Source organism: Hoplias malabaricus, chromosome 3, assembly GCF_029633855.1.
Source record: "Hoplias malabaricus isolate fHopMal1 chromosome 3, fHopMal1.hap1, whole genome shotgun sequence".
In the NCBI taxonomy this organism is placed as follows: domain Eukaryota; kingdom Metazoa; phylum Chordata; class Actinopteri; order Characiformes; family Erythrinidae; genus Hoplias; species Hoplias malabaricus.
The window spans coordinates 27,962,939-27,980,727 of NC_089802.1; the positions used below are offsets into that span (position 1 = coordinate 27,962,939).

Consider the following 17,789-nt stretch of genomic DNA (forward strand, 5'->3'; position numbering starts at 1 on the left):
TTAATTCCATAAGAATAATCAAAATATTTTGTGAAAGTTTAATCTAAAAAGCTAGACATAGGGAATGACATGTGGTATAAAATTAGAACATTAACTACATACAAAACAGACCCTTACAATTTATGTAATGAATGATTAGGGATATTGACGTATTAAAGCTGTCACCGTTTTGATGTGAAATGGTTAATGTATAGAAACCTGTCAAAATTCTTTACAATGATGGTGATAGGTGCCAGAAGTGAAAAATACAGTCATTTTATTTACTATGCACAATGACATTTAATTCAATGTTAGAAAAATATTCTGATTATGCCAACTATGCTAACATGTTTGATTGTTTGAATTGCAAGTTGCAAGACCTTGTATATCACAGATCTAAAACTTAAACATAAATGGACCTCAAATGGGAAAAATTAATAAAAAAAAATATGGCTTTTAAATTGTTTCTTTTATTCTTCATGTTATTATTTATTTAAACAATGTGCTGTGATGTGACAAACTTCGCAATAAAATGGAAATACAACTGGGATTAGAGATTATCATCTGATGGAGGATAGGATTTAATGGCACTTAATCTGACTATGTTTATTCAGAAATACATGAAAAGGGCAGCGTAGATGATGGGAGAGTAAAGCTCTGTTAGGGCAGTGGATCTGTGTGATTTTCCAATTAATTTATTCACCAGTTGATCTGCTGAAATAATCTTTCTCTTTTGTACAGAAACACATACAAATATATTGTATATTGTAATGTAAATATGTAAATATTGTATTGTAAATTTCATGCATTGATCAATATTTAAAAAAAATTAATAAATAATAATAATAATAAAAAGAAAAAAAAAAAAGGAAGAAGAAATTGGGATGCACGGTGGCATCGCAGTCGCATAGTTCCAGAGTCCTGGAAGTTGTGGGTTTGAGTCCCGCTCCAGGTGACTGTGTGAGGAGTGTGGTGTGTTCTCCCTGTGTCTGCGTGGGTTTCCTCCAGGTAACTGTCTGTGCGGAGTGTGGTGTGTTCTCCCTGTGTCTGCGTGGGTTTCCTCCGGGTGACTGTCTGTGAGGAGTGTCATGTGTTCTCCCTGTGTCTGCATGGGTTTCCTCCAAGTGACTGTCTGTGAGGAGTGTGGTGTGTGGTGTGTTCTCCTTGTGTCTGCGTGGGTTTCCTCCGGGTGACTGTCTGTGAAGAGTGTGTTATGTTCTCTCTGTGTCTGTGTGGGTTTCCTCCAGGTGCTCCGGTTTCCTCCAACTCTCCAAACACCAGGTGGTAGGTGGAGTGGCGACTCAAAAGTGTGAGCGTTTGTCGCCCTGTGAAGGACAAGGGTCCCCTTCCTGTTCCTGTGTTCCTGCCTTGTGCCCAGTGATTCTGTGTAGGCTCTGGACCCACTGCCACCCTGAACTTACAATTAATGAATGAATGAACGATGACATTAAGGACTGGAATCTGGGTGGTCAGTCTATTGTTCTGAGAAACACCAGCAGAATACAAGTGGCAGAATCCTGTCACTGAGGCCAGCTGAAGATATCAGACTCTGAGTCTAACTTTTGGGGTGGAGCATCAGGTCTGGAGCAAGTCATCTTGCACTTAGGCAAATTGCATTTTTTCACTGGAATCTCTGAACACTTGGATATTATCCTGTAGCCATTTCTAGTATCTTCATATTCATTGTCTGATCAATGTGACTTCACTGGATATCAAATCAATGCAGGGTAGTTTCTATGGACGCTTTTGAGTCTCCAATCCACCTAACAACATGTGTTTTTGGAGCGTGGGAGGAAACCGAAGCACCCGGAGGAAACCTACTCAGACACGGGGAAAACACACCACAGTCCTCACAGTCTCCCGGAGGAAACCCACGCTGACACAGGGAGAACACACCACACTCCTCACAGACAATCATCCGGAGGAAACCCACGCAGACACAGGGAGAACACACCACACTCCTCACAGACATTCACCCGGAGGAAACCCACGCAGACACAGGGAGAACACACCACACTCCTCACAGAGAGTCACCCGGAGGAAACCCACGCAGACACAGGGAGAACACACCACACTCCTCACAGACAGTCACCCGGAGCGGGACTCAAACCCACAACCTCCAGGACCTGGAGCTGTGTTGTATCCAAATATTTCAAACACAATTACAAAGAAAAAAATAATAGTTCACACAAGTCACTATAATTACTTTGTTTTTAATACTCAAAATTACAAAATAATAACATGATCTACACAATCTACAAAATAATAACATAATATTCATGATCATGGAAAGCATCAACTTTTTTTACTCTACAATTGCTAATAGACATGCATACTGCTGAGAAATATAAAAATATAAATATAAATACATCCCATTAATATTTTTTCTTTTACTGGATCCAAGACTAAGATTTAAAATACCATGTTTTAGCGTTTTACGAATTACAATGTGGTAAAGTGGTACAATAAGGCATTGAGATGCAGTGCCAGAACTGTACTGATTCCTATCGAAGAGGTATTATTTCAGCTTAGTGTGAAATAAACAAAAAATAAAATAAAATAAAATAAAAATAAAAAAACCCCAAAGATGATTTAAAACTTAAAAACCAAAATTCTTCTAAATACAAACCAAAAAAATATCTCCAATTAGAAAAATTAAGTTAGTGTATAACCAGATAACATACAGTACCAACATTAAACTGATCAAACAAATCACTCCAGTACAAATCCAGTTTTTTCCTCTTCCCCCTGAATTTCCTTCTTTCTTTTTTATTTTTTTTTATCTCAGCAGAAGGGGTTAAACATTAATTTGTGGACATTAAGGTCAATATCCTTTGACTAAGCCCTTCTTTAAAACACTTGATTCACACATTCACAACAGAAACAAAAAACGATTAAAAAACAGTCATGGGCAAACGTTTTTTTAGTCCTCTTGGAAGCAGTAACAACAGTTGCATTCATCTGTTTTTTTTTCAGGAGAAAGAAGAAGAAAAATATTATAGATAGTTCAGTTCATCTAGTTGCATTCCCTATTTACCGTATTAATGCAGAGTCCGACTGGACCAGTGTATTTATTGTGTATTTATTTTTTCTAAGTCTCCATTTGTCAAGACTTGAAGACCGATAGAAAGAGGAAACAAAACTAAAAATAAAGAAAGGATTAAAACCAGGTGAACGTATTTTAAGGTGCCTGATGATCCTGAATATGACTACTGTTTTTAGACGTTTTACCCAGCTTCCAAGGCCAGAAAGTTATGCTATTCTTATGTGCTGCAACAAGGGGGTGCTATTTCAGGAATAATGCACACATAAAACATCTTTACACAGAGCGATTTCCCCCACCAAAAATTAGGGTTATTATAATTCTGAATTTTCCCATTAGCTTCTGTTTTTAGATGTGAAGTAACTTATGGAACTGGTCCGTAATTCACTCACTCACATACATCCTCTCATGCCCGTTTAGGAACTGCACCACAAGGGGTGCTATTCAGTGCATCGCATCAACAACCCGTTGTATTTTTTTGTCTCGTTTTTAGATGCAAACCACCTCATGGAACTGGCTTGTAATTAACTGACTCACTTTCAGTTAGTGAAACTGTCCACACTCGTTCATGTTTACGACCTGCACCATAGGAGAGAGCTCTTCAGTGATATATAAAGACCTGTGTGTCCTTGTTTTATTTTGGATTTTGTTATTTTAATTTAGTTTCACTTTTAAGAGTGCAAACCTAAGCCTGAAATGTAAGCAGACCTTTTTTACACCAGATTCATCAAAATCCTACTTAATCAAATCAAATGAATACCTTCTCACTACTTGGTAATCCTTTTAAATAAAAATGTAAAGACTAAGTGTCTTATTTTACTAACCGTTTTGAAAAATGATAATAGAACGTCCTTCACCATCAGTGTTTGTTTTTGTTGCAATGAATGAGTTTGTAGCAAAAGAACACTCATAAGGTATTAATTTTTATTTACTTTTCTATGGCTTGTTATGTCTTTGCGTTTGTGTACTTGCATGAGACTTGTTCCTGGCCTAACTTTCTAGACAGTTTTCAAAATAATCAGTCCATAGTACATTATAAACACACACACAATATTCTCTCACTTTCCCAGTGCAGCACTCAGACTCTTCCTCAGCAGTGTGTGTGTGTGTGTGTGTGTTCCATTTCAGGAGGAAATGATTTATCGAAGAAATCATTACACCCAATCTCCACACCTTCACAGTCACCTCCCCTTATCCCTGCTTCAATAAGTCCACCTTTCTCTACCATTCAGCATTCATCTTGTCTTCTTTACTCTTTATTGGGGATGCTCCAATAAAGTGCTTCTGAGCCAATAATGACAGCCAAAGATTAACACCTTACTGTTTTCAGTAATAAAGTTTAAACAGACAAAAACTCTCAAAATTATTTTCTCATGGCCATGACACAGCCATGTCAGACATGACAAATATTTTAAATAGTGGTGTCAAAGTTAACATGCCGCTTCTCTGTTGTAATGGAAGCCAAATAAACACTGGGTAATCAATCTGGTGCATATATACCAGAACCAGATGAGGTGCAGTTTGCCAATCACATGTTGGTCTGGGAAGATGTTCCCAGGAGGAAAGTTTGATGTATGTGCTGTTTTCTTGGGGCCTGTTAGAAAAGTAAATCCAAAAGTCTGTGTTCTACAAGGAAACTGCTCCATGTGGAGATGTTCTGCCCGAACAATCACAAGTTCCTGAATTTCTGTAATAAATAAATCCATTTAGATGAAGCTTATTTTGTCCACTCATTTCTATAACTGAAGTAATTATTTTATTAATTATCGGTTGTTTTTCTCAGCTTTAATTCCAAAATCAACATATGAATAATAATAATAATAATCACATTCCTGTTTTAGGGAAAATAATACATTGGATGTTAAATCTTTGTGCACCTCTATTATATGCTTCTTTATGATGGAAGTATTTTGAGGAGGGTGGTGAGTGTCTGGAAGGTCAAACGAATGGGGAAAGTGAAATTATAAACTACAGTAGAGTCACAATCACAGTATCATTAAGAGTCCTGCAGCAAGAAAAGCCAGTGAGATTTTGATAGAGAGAGAGAGAGAGAGAGAGAGAGAGAGAGAGAGAGAGAATGACAGAGAAAAGGAACCAGCCAGTGCGAACTTGGCATTTTATTTCCTTTAGGGATCTAAAATTATTAAATTATTAAGTCTCCAACTGCCGTAATGTCAATCTCGTGGCCTTTTATTTCACCTGTGTCTCAGTTCAGGTACCACATCTGTACTTCACACACTGTGGCCTTCGTTGTCTAGAGCCTAGATTGTGGCATGGTGGTTTTTGCCGTGAATGGAAGTGAAAAATTAAAGCCCAGTGTCTTAACTTTAAACAGTGTCTGTGTTAAAAGACACCTTACAGTATTTAAAACTGAATGAACTCAATCACAATTCTTCATATCACATATACACTGGAAAATGAAAACTGGAACTTCTGTACAATACTACACCTCTTTTGCACTGGTTCCAAAAGCTTGTCTGCAATGGGTCCTCAGTAACACTGGAAAAACAGAGCAGTCCACACAGGCTGCTTGTACATATTAACATAAGCATTACTGGTTTGAACACAGCTTACACTTTATCACTGTCCGAACAAAACTCTGCATCTCCAAAAGAGTAACTCTACTGGAGAACGAAAAATCTTCCATATTTATGATCAAATTTAGTGACATTTAGTTCCAAGTCATCTGGACTATGTCTATTGATCCTTTCAGCATTAAAATCTGACACAGTGTAAAGGCCAAGTGGAGTTTTTCAACTCGTGTAAACACTTTAAAAACTGATTTTTAACGATGATGATGTGCAGTCCGTATTTCTCAGCTGTTTGACTGAAACAGGCTTGGATTAAAATACGCAGCTCCACTTAGAACGTAACTTCATTATTTGGCGCTATTCTACACATTCCTGGCAATTCCAGGTTGTTATCCGGGTTTTAACAGACACTAAAGTTTTCCGGTGTGAATGCACCAAAGTCACTAGAGTCCACTGCTGAAGTACCTGGTTTGAGACACAGGGATTTTCCACTCTCCTCCTTCTGGACTTTCTGCCCTGCCTTGCCTTGGCATTGTTTAAGAAAAACATCCTCAAGATGCATCTCTGCCGACGTGTGTAATATTTAGGCGCCTAATGTGTTTTACTGAGGTGAGACTTATTTTGCTACAGTAGCTGTGTACTTGGTGTATGATGGCTCTGTTCACAGTATTTGCTCTAGTAGTGTGATTTCATATGTGGGAGCGAGGGTTACAGCACATAGCATTTTTATAAACACGCCCTATGTATTAATAAGTGTATACACGTAATGCATACATCTCTAGCTTAGTGCATGTGTGGCTGTGTGGATGTGTTTGATTGTACACTGCCCGCCACAAGTTTGAGAACTCCAAGGTTTATGGTACCAGTGGGTTGTTTTTTGTGGGACTGCGTTAACCTTAACAAGGCCTGGATAATGGCATTTCGTTTTCCAAACACCTGCAAATCTAAAGGGTCATTTGAAACAAGCCTTGTCGTACTCTAGAATCATTCCTGAAGCTTATGCGTTTTACCTCCAAGGAAACTTTAAAATACTAATTTGCTACCCCACTCTTCAATCAGAGGAAGACTTTGATAAACGTTTAGCTAAATACAGCCCAACATTACCACACAGCTGTGTGATGACCTGTGATGGACTGGCGCCCTGTCCAGGGTGTGTTCCTGCCTTGTGCCCAATCATCCCACCGGGACCTTGATCTGTATGAAGCGCTTACCGAAAATGAAAGAATGAACTACCGCATAGCTGCTGTGCTCCACATGAAAATAACAGTGAAAAGGAAAAGCTTTAAATGACAGTGAGGTGTCCTTAAACTTCTGACGGACAGTGAATGTGTGTGTTTGTGTTTTAGGAATCTGCGGTTACTAGCTCTGAGGCTGCTGTGCGATGCAGGAGCAGTCGGTGACCAGCAGGTCCACCACAGCGTTCCCGCTGACGAACACGGTGGGAGCAGTGGTCATGCTGCTCAGGGTCACGGTTCCCACCGCTGCTGCATCGCCGCTGCTGCTGACTGGTGCCGGCTCGCTCAGAGGTGGATTGTGGGTACCCATGTGGCCCTGCAGCTGTGTGGGTGTTTTACAGTGGACGCCACAGAGCTGACAGACCAGAACTCCTCCGGGTCCGGTAGAGCCGAACCCACCTCCGCTCTCTTTCCACTCCTGACCATGATGCTTCTGAGCATGGATCCGCAGATATGTCAGTGTGGTGAAGCCTGAAAATGAGCAGAAGCAAAATGAATGCTCTTAAAGAATGCAAATTGTCGCTGATGTGAAGCATCGTGTTTATGACACACTTAATGGCGCCCCCTAATGGGATGTACAGAGCCTGCTAAAAATGACTGAACATGTGAATTACACAATGGACAGTGTGGATTCTAAGCGATTTATCCAGACTACATATACATTTGTAAGCAAATATTTAAACAAATGGTAAACACTTTAGGATCAACTGTTTGTGATTAAGTCTTTATATGTGACTCTACTTTACAGTCAGTTGTTTTAGATTCCTCATCTGGAAAATGGCACTAAATCTAGGTTCAGAACAATCAGTACCAAAAAACAACAACAAACTGCAAACAAGCGATAAAACCATGCAGCACTTGATGAGAGAAAGATGAGAGATGAGGTAGTTGGTAAAATCCTGTTAATATTCTGAATAATTAAAGAGGGCATATGCAAAAACCTAATGAAGTTCCAACATATACTTAATAAGCTATAGCAAATAATTATAATAAAATAATAATATAAAGATTGATGTAACATTCAATAAATGAATATGAATAATTAAATAAATATTTGATAGATGAATTGATAGATACAGACACATGGACAAGACAGCTTTCAATAATGCTTTATTTGAAAAAAAATATATGCAAAAACAGCCTACTGCCAAAATATATATTCTAATCAAAAGGAAAATGATGAGTATGTATTTGAGAGTGAGTTACAAGAAAGTTCTGAGGTGCTTTGCAACAAAAAACTAAAAAGTACTATAAAAACCATAAGTTAAATCACCAACTAAGCTTTATTTTTTACCCCAAATGTGCTGAAAGGCCAGAGAAGTCAAACAGCCTGCCAAAGAGAAGAGGTTCTGAAAATACAAGTCGAGTAAGAAAAAGAAAGGAATTCGCGAGACTCACTTCTGTTACACAGGTGGCAGACGTGATGCTGTGATTGGTTGTGCACCCTCATGTGATCAGTGATGTAAGCAGCAGACAGCAGTTTGCCACAGATGTGACATGGCACTTTCTCCTCGTGTCGGATCATGTGAGCACGCAGACGGTCTTTCGTGGCAAAGCTCGACTCGCACGTCTGAGAGGAACAACAAAATCAACCCTAACAAACCCAGTGAAGTAACACAGATTTACACATCAACCAGCAAGTCTTACATGGCAGTGATAATGTCCTGAAGCAGAGCAGAGATATTGAGAACTGGGCCTTGAATGTAATGTCTGGGGGGGTTGAAAATTGCATGAATCCTCAGTTTAGCCAAGTAAGCTTCAACTATAATGTGTTCAAAAATAATAGATCTGAGTGCCTTTCCTAATGACTCAGAACTGTTCTCAGAACTGGGCTTATTTTAATTATCTAACTCATAAATCTCACAACTGTCAGGTGTACTCTGTAAAGATTTAATGAGTCAAATGTCCGTTTTGTATTTGAATATATATATAGGCAGTCATACTCAGTAAGAGAGTCCATTCAAGACCCCAGTTTGAATACCTCTTTGCTAGGCAGACCACATTAAATTGTAATTCAATACACCCGTAATAGCATAGTAACATTTCTAAATGCAGAGTAAAATCATATCACAGTATTGAAAACACAGTACCGGGCATTTAAAAGGCCGTTCCGAAGAATGTACTTGTCTGACATGGCTGTTGAGGTGGTCAGGGCTAGAAAAGAAAAAAGAAAAAAACAGCAATGTTAGTAAAAGATTCAGGACCACGCTGAATATCACAGGGGTGCTAAACTCTTTTGGTTATTACCATCACAGGTCATTACTATAGAACATTTGTACAATATTTCATTTTTCTGAGAAAAGAAAAAAATAAAGAGCAAAAATTTGAACAGAAATTTTACAGAAAACAAAGTAAAGATTTTATTCTAAAATAAACCTACACTGTTGACAAATAAACAATAAATATGTGCATTTATATTTGCATATAATTGTGTGTGTGTGTGTGCGTTTCTGACCGAGAGAAGGCCTTGGCGCAGTGCGGGCAGATGTACGGTTTCTCCACTCCTCCCTGGTGGGAGCGAACATGGTGGCTCATGCGGTCTTTCCTCTTGAAGCGCTGCTGGCAAATGGGGCAGGAGAAGGGCTTCTCATCCGAGTGAGAGAGCCGGTGGCGGTTCAAGTGATAAACATCTCTGAAAGCCTTTCCACACGTTTCACACGCATGGTTCTTACGCACAGGGTTCGGGTTCACTGGCCTCTGCTGAAGTGATTGTGAGAATTATTATTTCAACCTGTATTCATAATTTGTAAGAGCTTAATAAAAATAAAATACAACCCATCACCAACTGAACCAATACTGGGATTTAAAAACACCAACCTGGACCGGCTCCGGTGCTGCCATGACGACGACAGCGGTGGCGGGAGGCAGGGCCGTGACGGTGGAGGGCACGCTGACGGCGGTCGGCTCGTTGTTGTCGTGAGTAAGCAGAGGCTGTGTAAGCGTCTGTGTGAGCTGCTGTGTGAGCTGCTGCGTGAGCTGCTGTTGGAGCTGCTCTGGAGCCGGCTGCAGGTTTGAGGCCTGGGGTTCAGGCATGCTCAGCTGGAGGAGAGATAGAGGAACAGTGGGACGCTCCACCACCTCTTTAGCACCGCCCTCCTGGTGCTGCGAGGAGCCACTCTTCATGCGAATGCCAGTGTGGACGGACTGGTGGCGTCGCAGGTTGTAGCTATTCTTAAACTGTTTGCTGCAGATTGAGCAAATGTGAGCTGCACGTGCCGGACGAGGGGCTGGCTTCACTGGAGAGAGAGAGAGAGCGAGAGAGAGAGAGAGAGAGAGAGAGAGCGATAAAGGAAAGTTGTTATATGAAATGGTTAAGAATATGCAGCCTCAGACATAATTTAACAATTTTTCCAAATAAAACTTTGGCCTAAAGTCAGCAAGCTTCTCTACAACAAACAATCTCATATAAAACCAATCTGAATGACTTTTTACATCAAGAAGAGTTTCTAAGTGTCCCCTTACAATCCTACCCTAATAACAATGTCTTTACATTAGGGCGATACAGTATTTTGTCAGTATTGTGAAGCCGTAATCTCTACTCATTCCTCCTCTCCCTTACCAGGTACAGGGTCCTCGTTGAGAGCTGCCGTGTCCACGGTGGATGGTGGAGGCAGGGGGTCGGTGGTTGGACTCTGGGGAAGCAGCTCGGACTGCAGACCGCCGTCCACTTGGGTCTGAGAAGCCGTGGTCTAAGGAGAATAAATAAATCAGAAACCTTTTACATTTTTAAACTTTTGACACCAGGTAACAAGCACAGACCTCCGTATTTCAACCGTTTAGAAATGTAAAAAAGTAGTTACAATGTCATAAGGAATTAGTACACAGGTGTCACAGAGAGTTGGAATAATCTGATCTTTTACGGAAGATTTACTACGGTCTGTTTAAGCCAGGAAGCAAAAAATCATGCACCTCATTTTTTTCCGTAAACAGAACATATGAAATAGATTTCCTGCAGATGAAGGTGAAACACTTTACATGGATATAATATATTTTACCACATACAGTATGTGGTTATAAAGAAGTGGGATAGATAGGTAAACACACATACACACACATAAATACACAAAAACTAGTTTTATGCATCGCGGGGCCATTACATAGACTTTCATTCATTTTAGGGAGAACTTCCCTAAACGTATCTGTACGTATTACTAAATAATAAAACATAACCCTGGCAGTCACCTTAAATGTAACCTTAAAATATGCCTTACATCTTACAATTTAATATTTTACTCTTCATAGGCCCTAGATTTAGGTCCCACATATATATATATATCCTGGTATCCTGGTACAGACAGACAGACAGACAGACAGACACACACACACACACACAAACCATTTGTGGAAGTGGGACCTCACCTGGAAGAGAAAGTTGCTCCAAGTAGCATCCATTTTGTCCTGAGGAGTGCAGAGGGATAACAACTAGAAACTAAACCTGAACCTAGAATCTACTTGGTGTCATCTATATAAGCACCTACAGCCTGCATTGGCTTTAAAAACGAATATTACCGCGGATTACAGCACTTTCCTGCGACCTACAAGCATTAAAATCAGTGTCACTAAATGAGAGGGCTTATTCCCAGTTTAAAATCAGTGTTATAGTCAAATTCAAGCGGAGAAAAACAAATAAGGATAAAACAATAACATTACTGTATGTTTTAATAAGACTCACGCAGTCAATAATGTCATTTCTACTCGTCTGACTCATGCATTATTTAAAATAAAAACCACGGCATTATGGTTATTTTTGTTTACATTAGAGTAACCGGGAGTGTGGAAGAGCTGAAAGATGAGTCTCCATAAACCTCTGTTGGTTTGTAATATTGTTTCCCACCAACAGGCCGCGCGGGTGTTTGGTCGAAGCCTCGGTGTCGAGTTCACGCCGTGGCCGAGGCACACTCAGCCTGAGCCCGCCTCCACTCGCACGATGTCATCTTTCTTTTTTTTTATCGCCCTCGCTCACTCTCTCTCTCTCTTCTCTTTTACTCCCTTACTCTCTCTCCCTCTCCCTCCCTCCCCGGCTCTCGCTTTCTTCCTTTTCTTTTTTAATTCCTCTTTCTTCTCCCCCTCCTCTCCGTTTTCTCTCTCACAGCTATCTGTCCCAGTTGCTCTTAAAGGGATTGGCGGCTCTGGAGAGGAAACACAAACACACACACACTATTAAACACACGCGTGTTTGTTTTCATGCATTGAAGGGACTTTACATAGGTTTCTATTTCGTGGCGTCTAATACATTATTTATGTAATTTACCATCTGTTATTTACCTTTCATGTGTGTGTGTGTGTGTGAGAGAGAGAGATTGCGATCTCAGATGTTGGTGTTGCTTTCTTCGTAAGGACTTGCTTTGACTGTATTTACTGTAATGCAGTAGCATACTAGAGACATTCCAAGTTGGACAAGCTGTTTTATTGTTTGGTGATATAAAATCACACTTAACCGTACTGGCCAAGTAAGCAATTTCATCATTAGTTCCATTTTACTTGCTCTGTGATTAAAAAAATTAGTCTTTTGAACACTGCTGCTATTGCTGAGGTTACTCAAGACGTTTATGGACATTTTCCGATGAAAGTTTCCACTGCCTCTGAAGGTCATTTAGCAGTAAAAACAATATGATTGGCCTACCACTATTTAACAGCTGAGAGCTAAAACTATCAACACGGCAACACACAGAACTGACGTCACACATGTGCATATTGATTACTGTGTTTTTTCTGGTTAGCAAAATATTTATTTCCATACGTTGGGATCCTGTTATGAGAATAACCGAACCAAAAGTAATCTTAAAAGTACTTAAAATCCAGCTTTCAGAATATTTAATACTTGTCACCCCTACATCACAATGTCATAAATACAAGTGCAAACAAACACGCGCTGTCTGTTCATTGTGTGCGCCGACAGAAACTGAACATGGAAAAGCAGCATCTCTCTACTTCTTACTACTTCCTGTGGAATTTTGGAAAACAACTCGCTGTCCTGCAACTTAAACGACCAAAAGAAAGTGTGATCGAGAGATAAGAAAGAAAGTAGAGAATAATGACCTGTAAAGAAAAAGTAACGCGTTGGCATCGTCCAACGGTCGTGCCTTAAAGGGATCGTCACTAATGACGCAAAGGATTGTGTTTACAGATGTGAGGGAAAACAGCACAGGACAGAGTTGAGGGAACAAACAAAGCGCTATTACTTTAGGAACAAGGAGTTAGATACAGACTCAGGCCACAATATTAGCTTTAACTAGGGATGTGTGTTGTAATTTTACCCACTCTTACCCCTACAGTGCTGTTCCAGTATCTAGACTAAGATTTACTTGTTTAAAAACTGGTCCTTTCTGATTATATATGTTGAAGGTGTACTATGTAAGTTAAGTTTAATACAACAGGAACCACAAATCTTCATTGCTGCTTGGAATCGGAAAGTTTTAACAGCTGTATAATTGTTGCAATTGAATTCCAAGATATCATTTCTGTCAACAAATAATAGAGGAGCAAGAAGCTAAAATTTAAATTAAGAGCTAATTTCAAGTAAGAATGTACAGATGTGGAAAAATTAAATTATAATAAAAATATAACTTGTAGCTACCCTCAAGGCAACTCCAAACTGATTTGAAATGCTTGCTTTTCAGCTTCCAATTTAATTCCTAGGTATATAATCCTTCCCAGCCCAAATGTCCTGTCTTCATGTTAAGGAAGTGTTACCCCTTCTATTTTTCCATTTAATGCTGATTTTAAGAATTATACCACACTGGCTATGTTCGGTTTATTAGATATAGCTCCGTGGCTAAGCTATAGCATCAGTAATGGTTGGCAACACAGGGATTCCCAGTAATTTTATGATGTTTTTGATACTATAATGAAACATTCATTAACGTGATTATTTTCTCTCCACTTAATTTAAATGTCTCTGAAAACAGATGTATTTTAAGTTTGGATGTATTAATCTGTGTCATAAATATTTTAATGTTTTATCCTGTGAATCAATAGCAACAACAAACGTTTCCAGAAATTGATTATAAAGCTTTATTATTATATACTGCTCTCTCAGTACAAATAAGTACATAAATAATAATACACAAATAAGTAGGCTAACTGTAAATTCTAGATTGAATGCCTTTTTGATAAAGGTAATTTAAGAACCAGTTGAAGTGAAATAACCACACACAGTAAGTTAAATGTTAATATCAATTTATTACATTTTAATTAACTTCTCATTTTTGTTCAACACATGTTCAGATGTCTCTCTTCTGGAACAAGCTGGAAGCAGCTTGTATGTTTAAAGTACTAAAAACGTCCTCTCTGGAAAACTTCAGCTTCTACCAAACAGCCACATTCACAATCGGCCTGCGAGCTCTCAGGACGGATTTTGCTTTCATCTGTTGAGATGCTTCGGCCTGAAACAAACAAGGAGAGCCTCCTTTACCACCATGACATGAATCCGGCCGTTAAACATTTAGCCCTTGCCTTGACTATTCCTGAGCATAGACTGTTGAAATTGCTCAGGGACCGGTCTCTCAGGATGTAAAAAAAAAAAAATCCATTTCTGTGGCACAACTTCATCGGCTCTCTCCACAATTAGACCCAACACTCAAGATACATAATGAGTTCCGCATGCACTGTTTTTTTTACTTTAAACCAAGCATAAAGAAGCAGGTTATACAGAGTCATCAGAGCTGGTGTTCCTCACTGTTTGTTTTTCTGTTTGTCTGAGTTCATCGTGGGTAAATTGACCCACTGTTGGATCTCTGAATCTCAGACCAAATGCAGTCTTCTTGGTGACGACCCTTAGATTTAGAAATCCGCATGTATCCCCATATGCCTTTTGGTCAAACAAATGCTCCTGCCACCTTTCTTCCATTCTTTCCTTATCATTTCCATCTTGCCAAAGCAGAGAATGTAACAGGGAAGTCCAGCAGACTTATTGACAACCCATCCTTAAAGAAATTTTTAGCACTTTCAGTCTTTTGTCTCATCTTAAACCATACACCAAGCTGATTACTGTTTAACCTGTTTGATTCCTCTCTTCACTCAAGATTTCCCTAATCATTGTGATTGCAATCCAATGCAACTACAACACTTGTGTTATTTATTGTAATTTTTACGTGAAATCATCTTGAGAACTAGACATTCTCTTCACTTATGACTGTTTAAAAAAAAGTGGCAATATTCTCAGATTGTGTACCATTCGGGCGGGCAACACACACTCGCACGCACACAACCTATTAACAATTATTAATAATCAAATATTAATAACCATTAATTTCCATAACACACACCTGAACCTGACAAAAGTAACACTTTTTTTGCAGTTAAAATTATTCCATTTACAACAAAAATTGTCTCATTTTTGTATATGGAATAAAAAAAGCACAATGTAACAACAAATCAGGAACTAAGAGTCGCACTCTAGTGGTGCAACCACTGTTTAACTCACCTACCTCTAAATGTTAGGCATATTCCATTCACATTTTGTTATATCAAAGTTATGATATTAATTACTATAGAAAACTGTGGACACAATGCTTTAACACTTCAGATACTATATACAATAAAATCTTCCAATTGGTGGGATGCTAGATGTCTATGATTTTTGGACAGGTACAGTAGCTTTACGTTTCCAATGTGACTGGGTAACATATGAATACAAATGTATTTTGTACATTAATCTCATGCACTGGAGCAACTCCCACAGACACCAACGTTATTGTAAAGTCTGACGACAGCTGTTTTGTGGTGTGTTTATTTTTTAGTCCTTTTTTTGTTCTTTTGTTTGAAGCACACACACACACACACACACACACACACACACACACACACACACACACAAACACACACACGTAATGTGCAAGTGTTTAAGGACAGTCAATAGATTAACCTTAGAAACATTCTGTGTTCGAGTACGTGTTTGTAAGTCTTCCCATAGAGATCTACGCAGCACAGCATCCCTTTAAGACGCCTTAAAGGCAGTGGTGATGTTCCAAGCCAGTCAAGTTTTCTGTTGGTTTTTTTTTGTGTGTGTTTTTAAACACCTTTACAAAAAAGGTTAAAAAAGAAACATCTACAACGACAAAAGACAAAATAAAAACCATCAACGATCAAGATGTGCTCTCTTTTTTTCTGCCCTCTCTTACTAATAGTTTTCTTGAAACACCTCAAGAGTTTAAAAAGGCGAGTCGACCCCAAGCCTAGCTCCTGATCTCCTGAGGGTCTCAAGGCCTTTGCACACCGAACGCACTGCGAAAGGTGTCCATGTTTCTCACACTAAAACTCTGATTGTTTAGGAGCATCACATTCAAAAGGTTTTGAGAACACGCCCTGAAAGGAACCTCAAGCGTAACAGATGTCTTTAAGTGATCAAGAGTCTTTTTCTGATATCTTGTACATCCCTTTGAAGAGCCGAGAACTTTCACACACATTCGAATGTATCCTAGTTGCAGTATGTTTTTCATTGTATTTACGTGTATTTCAAGCTGTTGTCAGCACAGCACAAGCCGTCTCGCAAAAACGCAAACAATGAAAACGATACATTATTTACTCAAAAAAACACCTAGGCCGTCCCATGCTAAAAGCACTGTGATAAGTCACGTGAAATCTCGTCATCTGTGAAATTTCCCTTAATACAAGGCCAACAAATTTAAAAAATGAGCATAGCAATCATCAGATGTGTGTGCAGGAAGTTTTAAATAAATCGCATCAAGGGAATTGACGTCACCAGTGATAGCTAGCGAAAAATGCAACAAATTAATATGCATTTTTTGGCGCACAGAAAAATCCTTAGTTATGTGAGCTGGGTGAATTTAAGTCTTCTGTGTAAGTTCACAAATACATGGAAGAAAGTGAGAAGTCGCATCGTTTTGGTATGCAAGACATCTTCAGTAATTAATCCCCCGTGATGTTCCCAGGCTTATTACATTGTACGAAATAATATTCAGCAAACTGACCCTTGGGTTAAAGGCGCGAGAAAGAGAACCCCGACTCGGTGTTGGCTCCTAGCTCTTTAAGGATCTTTGCCGTAAATATTTGTAAAAATTTATTGAGGTTCTGAACCAATCGCAGGGCTAGAGATGCAGAGATAGAGACATAGCGTCCGGTGTGTGAAAGGCCTTAGGAGTAGGAGAGCTGAGATCCATTGGAGATATGAGAGGTCACGGAGGTGCTTCGGCTCAGGACCCCATCTCCGCTGCCCGAGGCCCCGGGGCCACCCCCGGAGGCCGTCCTGCGGAGGGGCTGGGGGCTGTTCCGCAGGGCCATGAGGCTGGGGCCTCGTACCACCAGCCCTCCTCCTCCTCCTACTCCTCCTCCTCCTCCGTACATCCCCTGAGAGGAAGTAGAGGAGGAGGAGGAGGCCTGGCCAGAGGAGGAAGAGGAGGAGAGGGAGATAGAGGGAGGTGCCGGAGGAGGAGGAGGGAGGAGAGCAAGGGACTGGGATGAGGAGCGAGAGGGAAGGTGGTGGGGGAAAGCGTGAGGGTGGGCTACACCCCCCCAGTCCCTCTCTTTCTCCGGTTCCCTCTCTCGATCCCTCTCTCGCTCGCGGTACAGCTGGGGCGTACTCTGGTGGTGGTAGTGCTGAGGGAGGTGGTGACGGTGATGGTGGTGATGCGAGGACGAGGAAGAGGAGGACGACGAGGAGCGGGACGAATGGTGGACTGACGAGGACGCAGAGGATGATTCGGCTCGGCTGGGACCCCGGCGTGAGTGTGGGTGTGGAGCCCCGCCCCCATGGCTCCAGTGGCTGGAGGAGCGAGGCGTCTGGCTGGACGGGTAACCCTGCTTCGGGTAAGCCTCGGATGGGATCCCGGTTAAAGCCAGGCTGCTGAAGCCCAGTCGCAGGCTCTCAGAGTCGAAGGCCTCGATTTCGCTTGCCTGGCGCTCCAGCAGAGATCGGATCCTCTCGGAACGCTCATTCTGCAGGGACAGCATCTCCTCCTCGATCTGCAGAGACACAGGAGTAAGGAATTGTATTAAAATCAACTTTTTAATAGTTATAGATTGCTGTATAAATAAATGTCA

General features: G+C 40.3%; 2 protein-coding genes across 3 annotated transcripts in view; both read right to left on the bottom strand.

Annotated features, from left to right (window-relative positions):
• Positions 1-2,230: 2,230 nt before the first annotated feature.
• mazb (MYC-associated zinc finger protein b (purine-binding transcription factor)) lies at positions 2,231-11,797 on the bottom strand. Of its 2 annotated transcripts, none has more exons than XM_066666629.1 (7): positions 11,148-11,797; positions 10,348-10,477; positions 9,606-10,024; positions 9,244-9,485; positions 8,879-8,942; positions 8,187-8,358; positions 2,231-7,259 (listed from the first exon to the last, which is right to left on the bottom strand). In XM_066666629.1, the coding sequence occupies exons 1-7, from the start codon at positions 11,178-11,180 to the stop codon at positions 6,913-6,915; spliced, it is 1,407 nt and encodes a 468-aa protein (XP_066522726.1). In that variant the 5' UTR covers positions 11,181-11,797; the 3' UTR covers positions 2,231-6,912. The 2 variants fall into 2 exon arrangements, with proteins under 2 accessions (XP_066522726.1, XP_066522725.1); XM_066666628.1 differs by having other exon boundaries at positions 9,244-9,488.
• Positions 11,798-13,992: 2,195 nt separating this feature from the next.
• The window catches only part of taok2b (TAO kinase 2b), a 30,453-nt gene continuing 26,656 nt past the window's right edge, over positions 13,993-17,789 (bottom strand). The window contains exon 19 of the mRNA XM_066666627.1: positions 13,993-17,711. Coding sequence (XP_066522724.1) covers positions 16,884-17,711 — 828 coding nt within the window. The 3' untranslated portion in view covers positions 13,993-16,883. The remainder of the gene's footprint in view (positions 17,712-17,789) is intronic.

What these genes read in the sequence shown, in the direction of transcription:
- mazb (XM_066666628.1), bottom strand. Translation starts at nt 11,180, where the DNA reads ATGGATGCTACTTGGAGCAACTTTCTCTTCCAG. An exon ending in CAACGAGGACCCTGTACCTG is followed by an intron (nt 10,025 to 10,347) that starts GTAAGGGAGAGG and finishes CTCTCTCTCCAG; the next exon opens with TGAAGCCAGCCCCTCGTCCG. An exon ending in CTGCCACCTGTGTAACAGAA is followed by an intron (nt 7,260 to 8,186) that starts GTGAGTCTCGCG and finishes GCTCATTTTCAG; the next exon opens with GCTTCACCACACTGACATAT.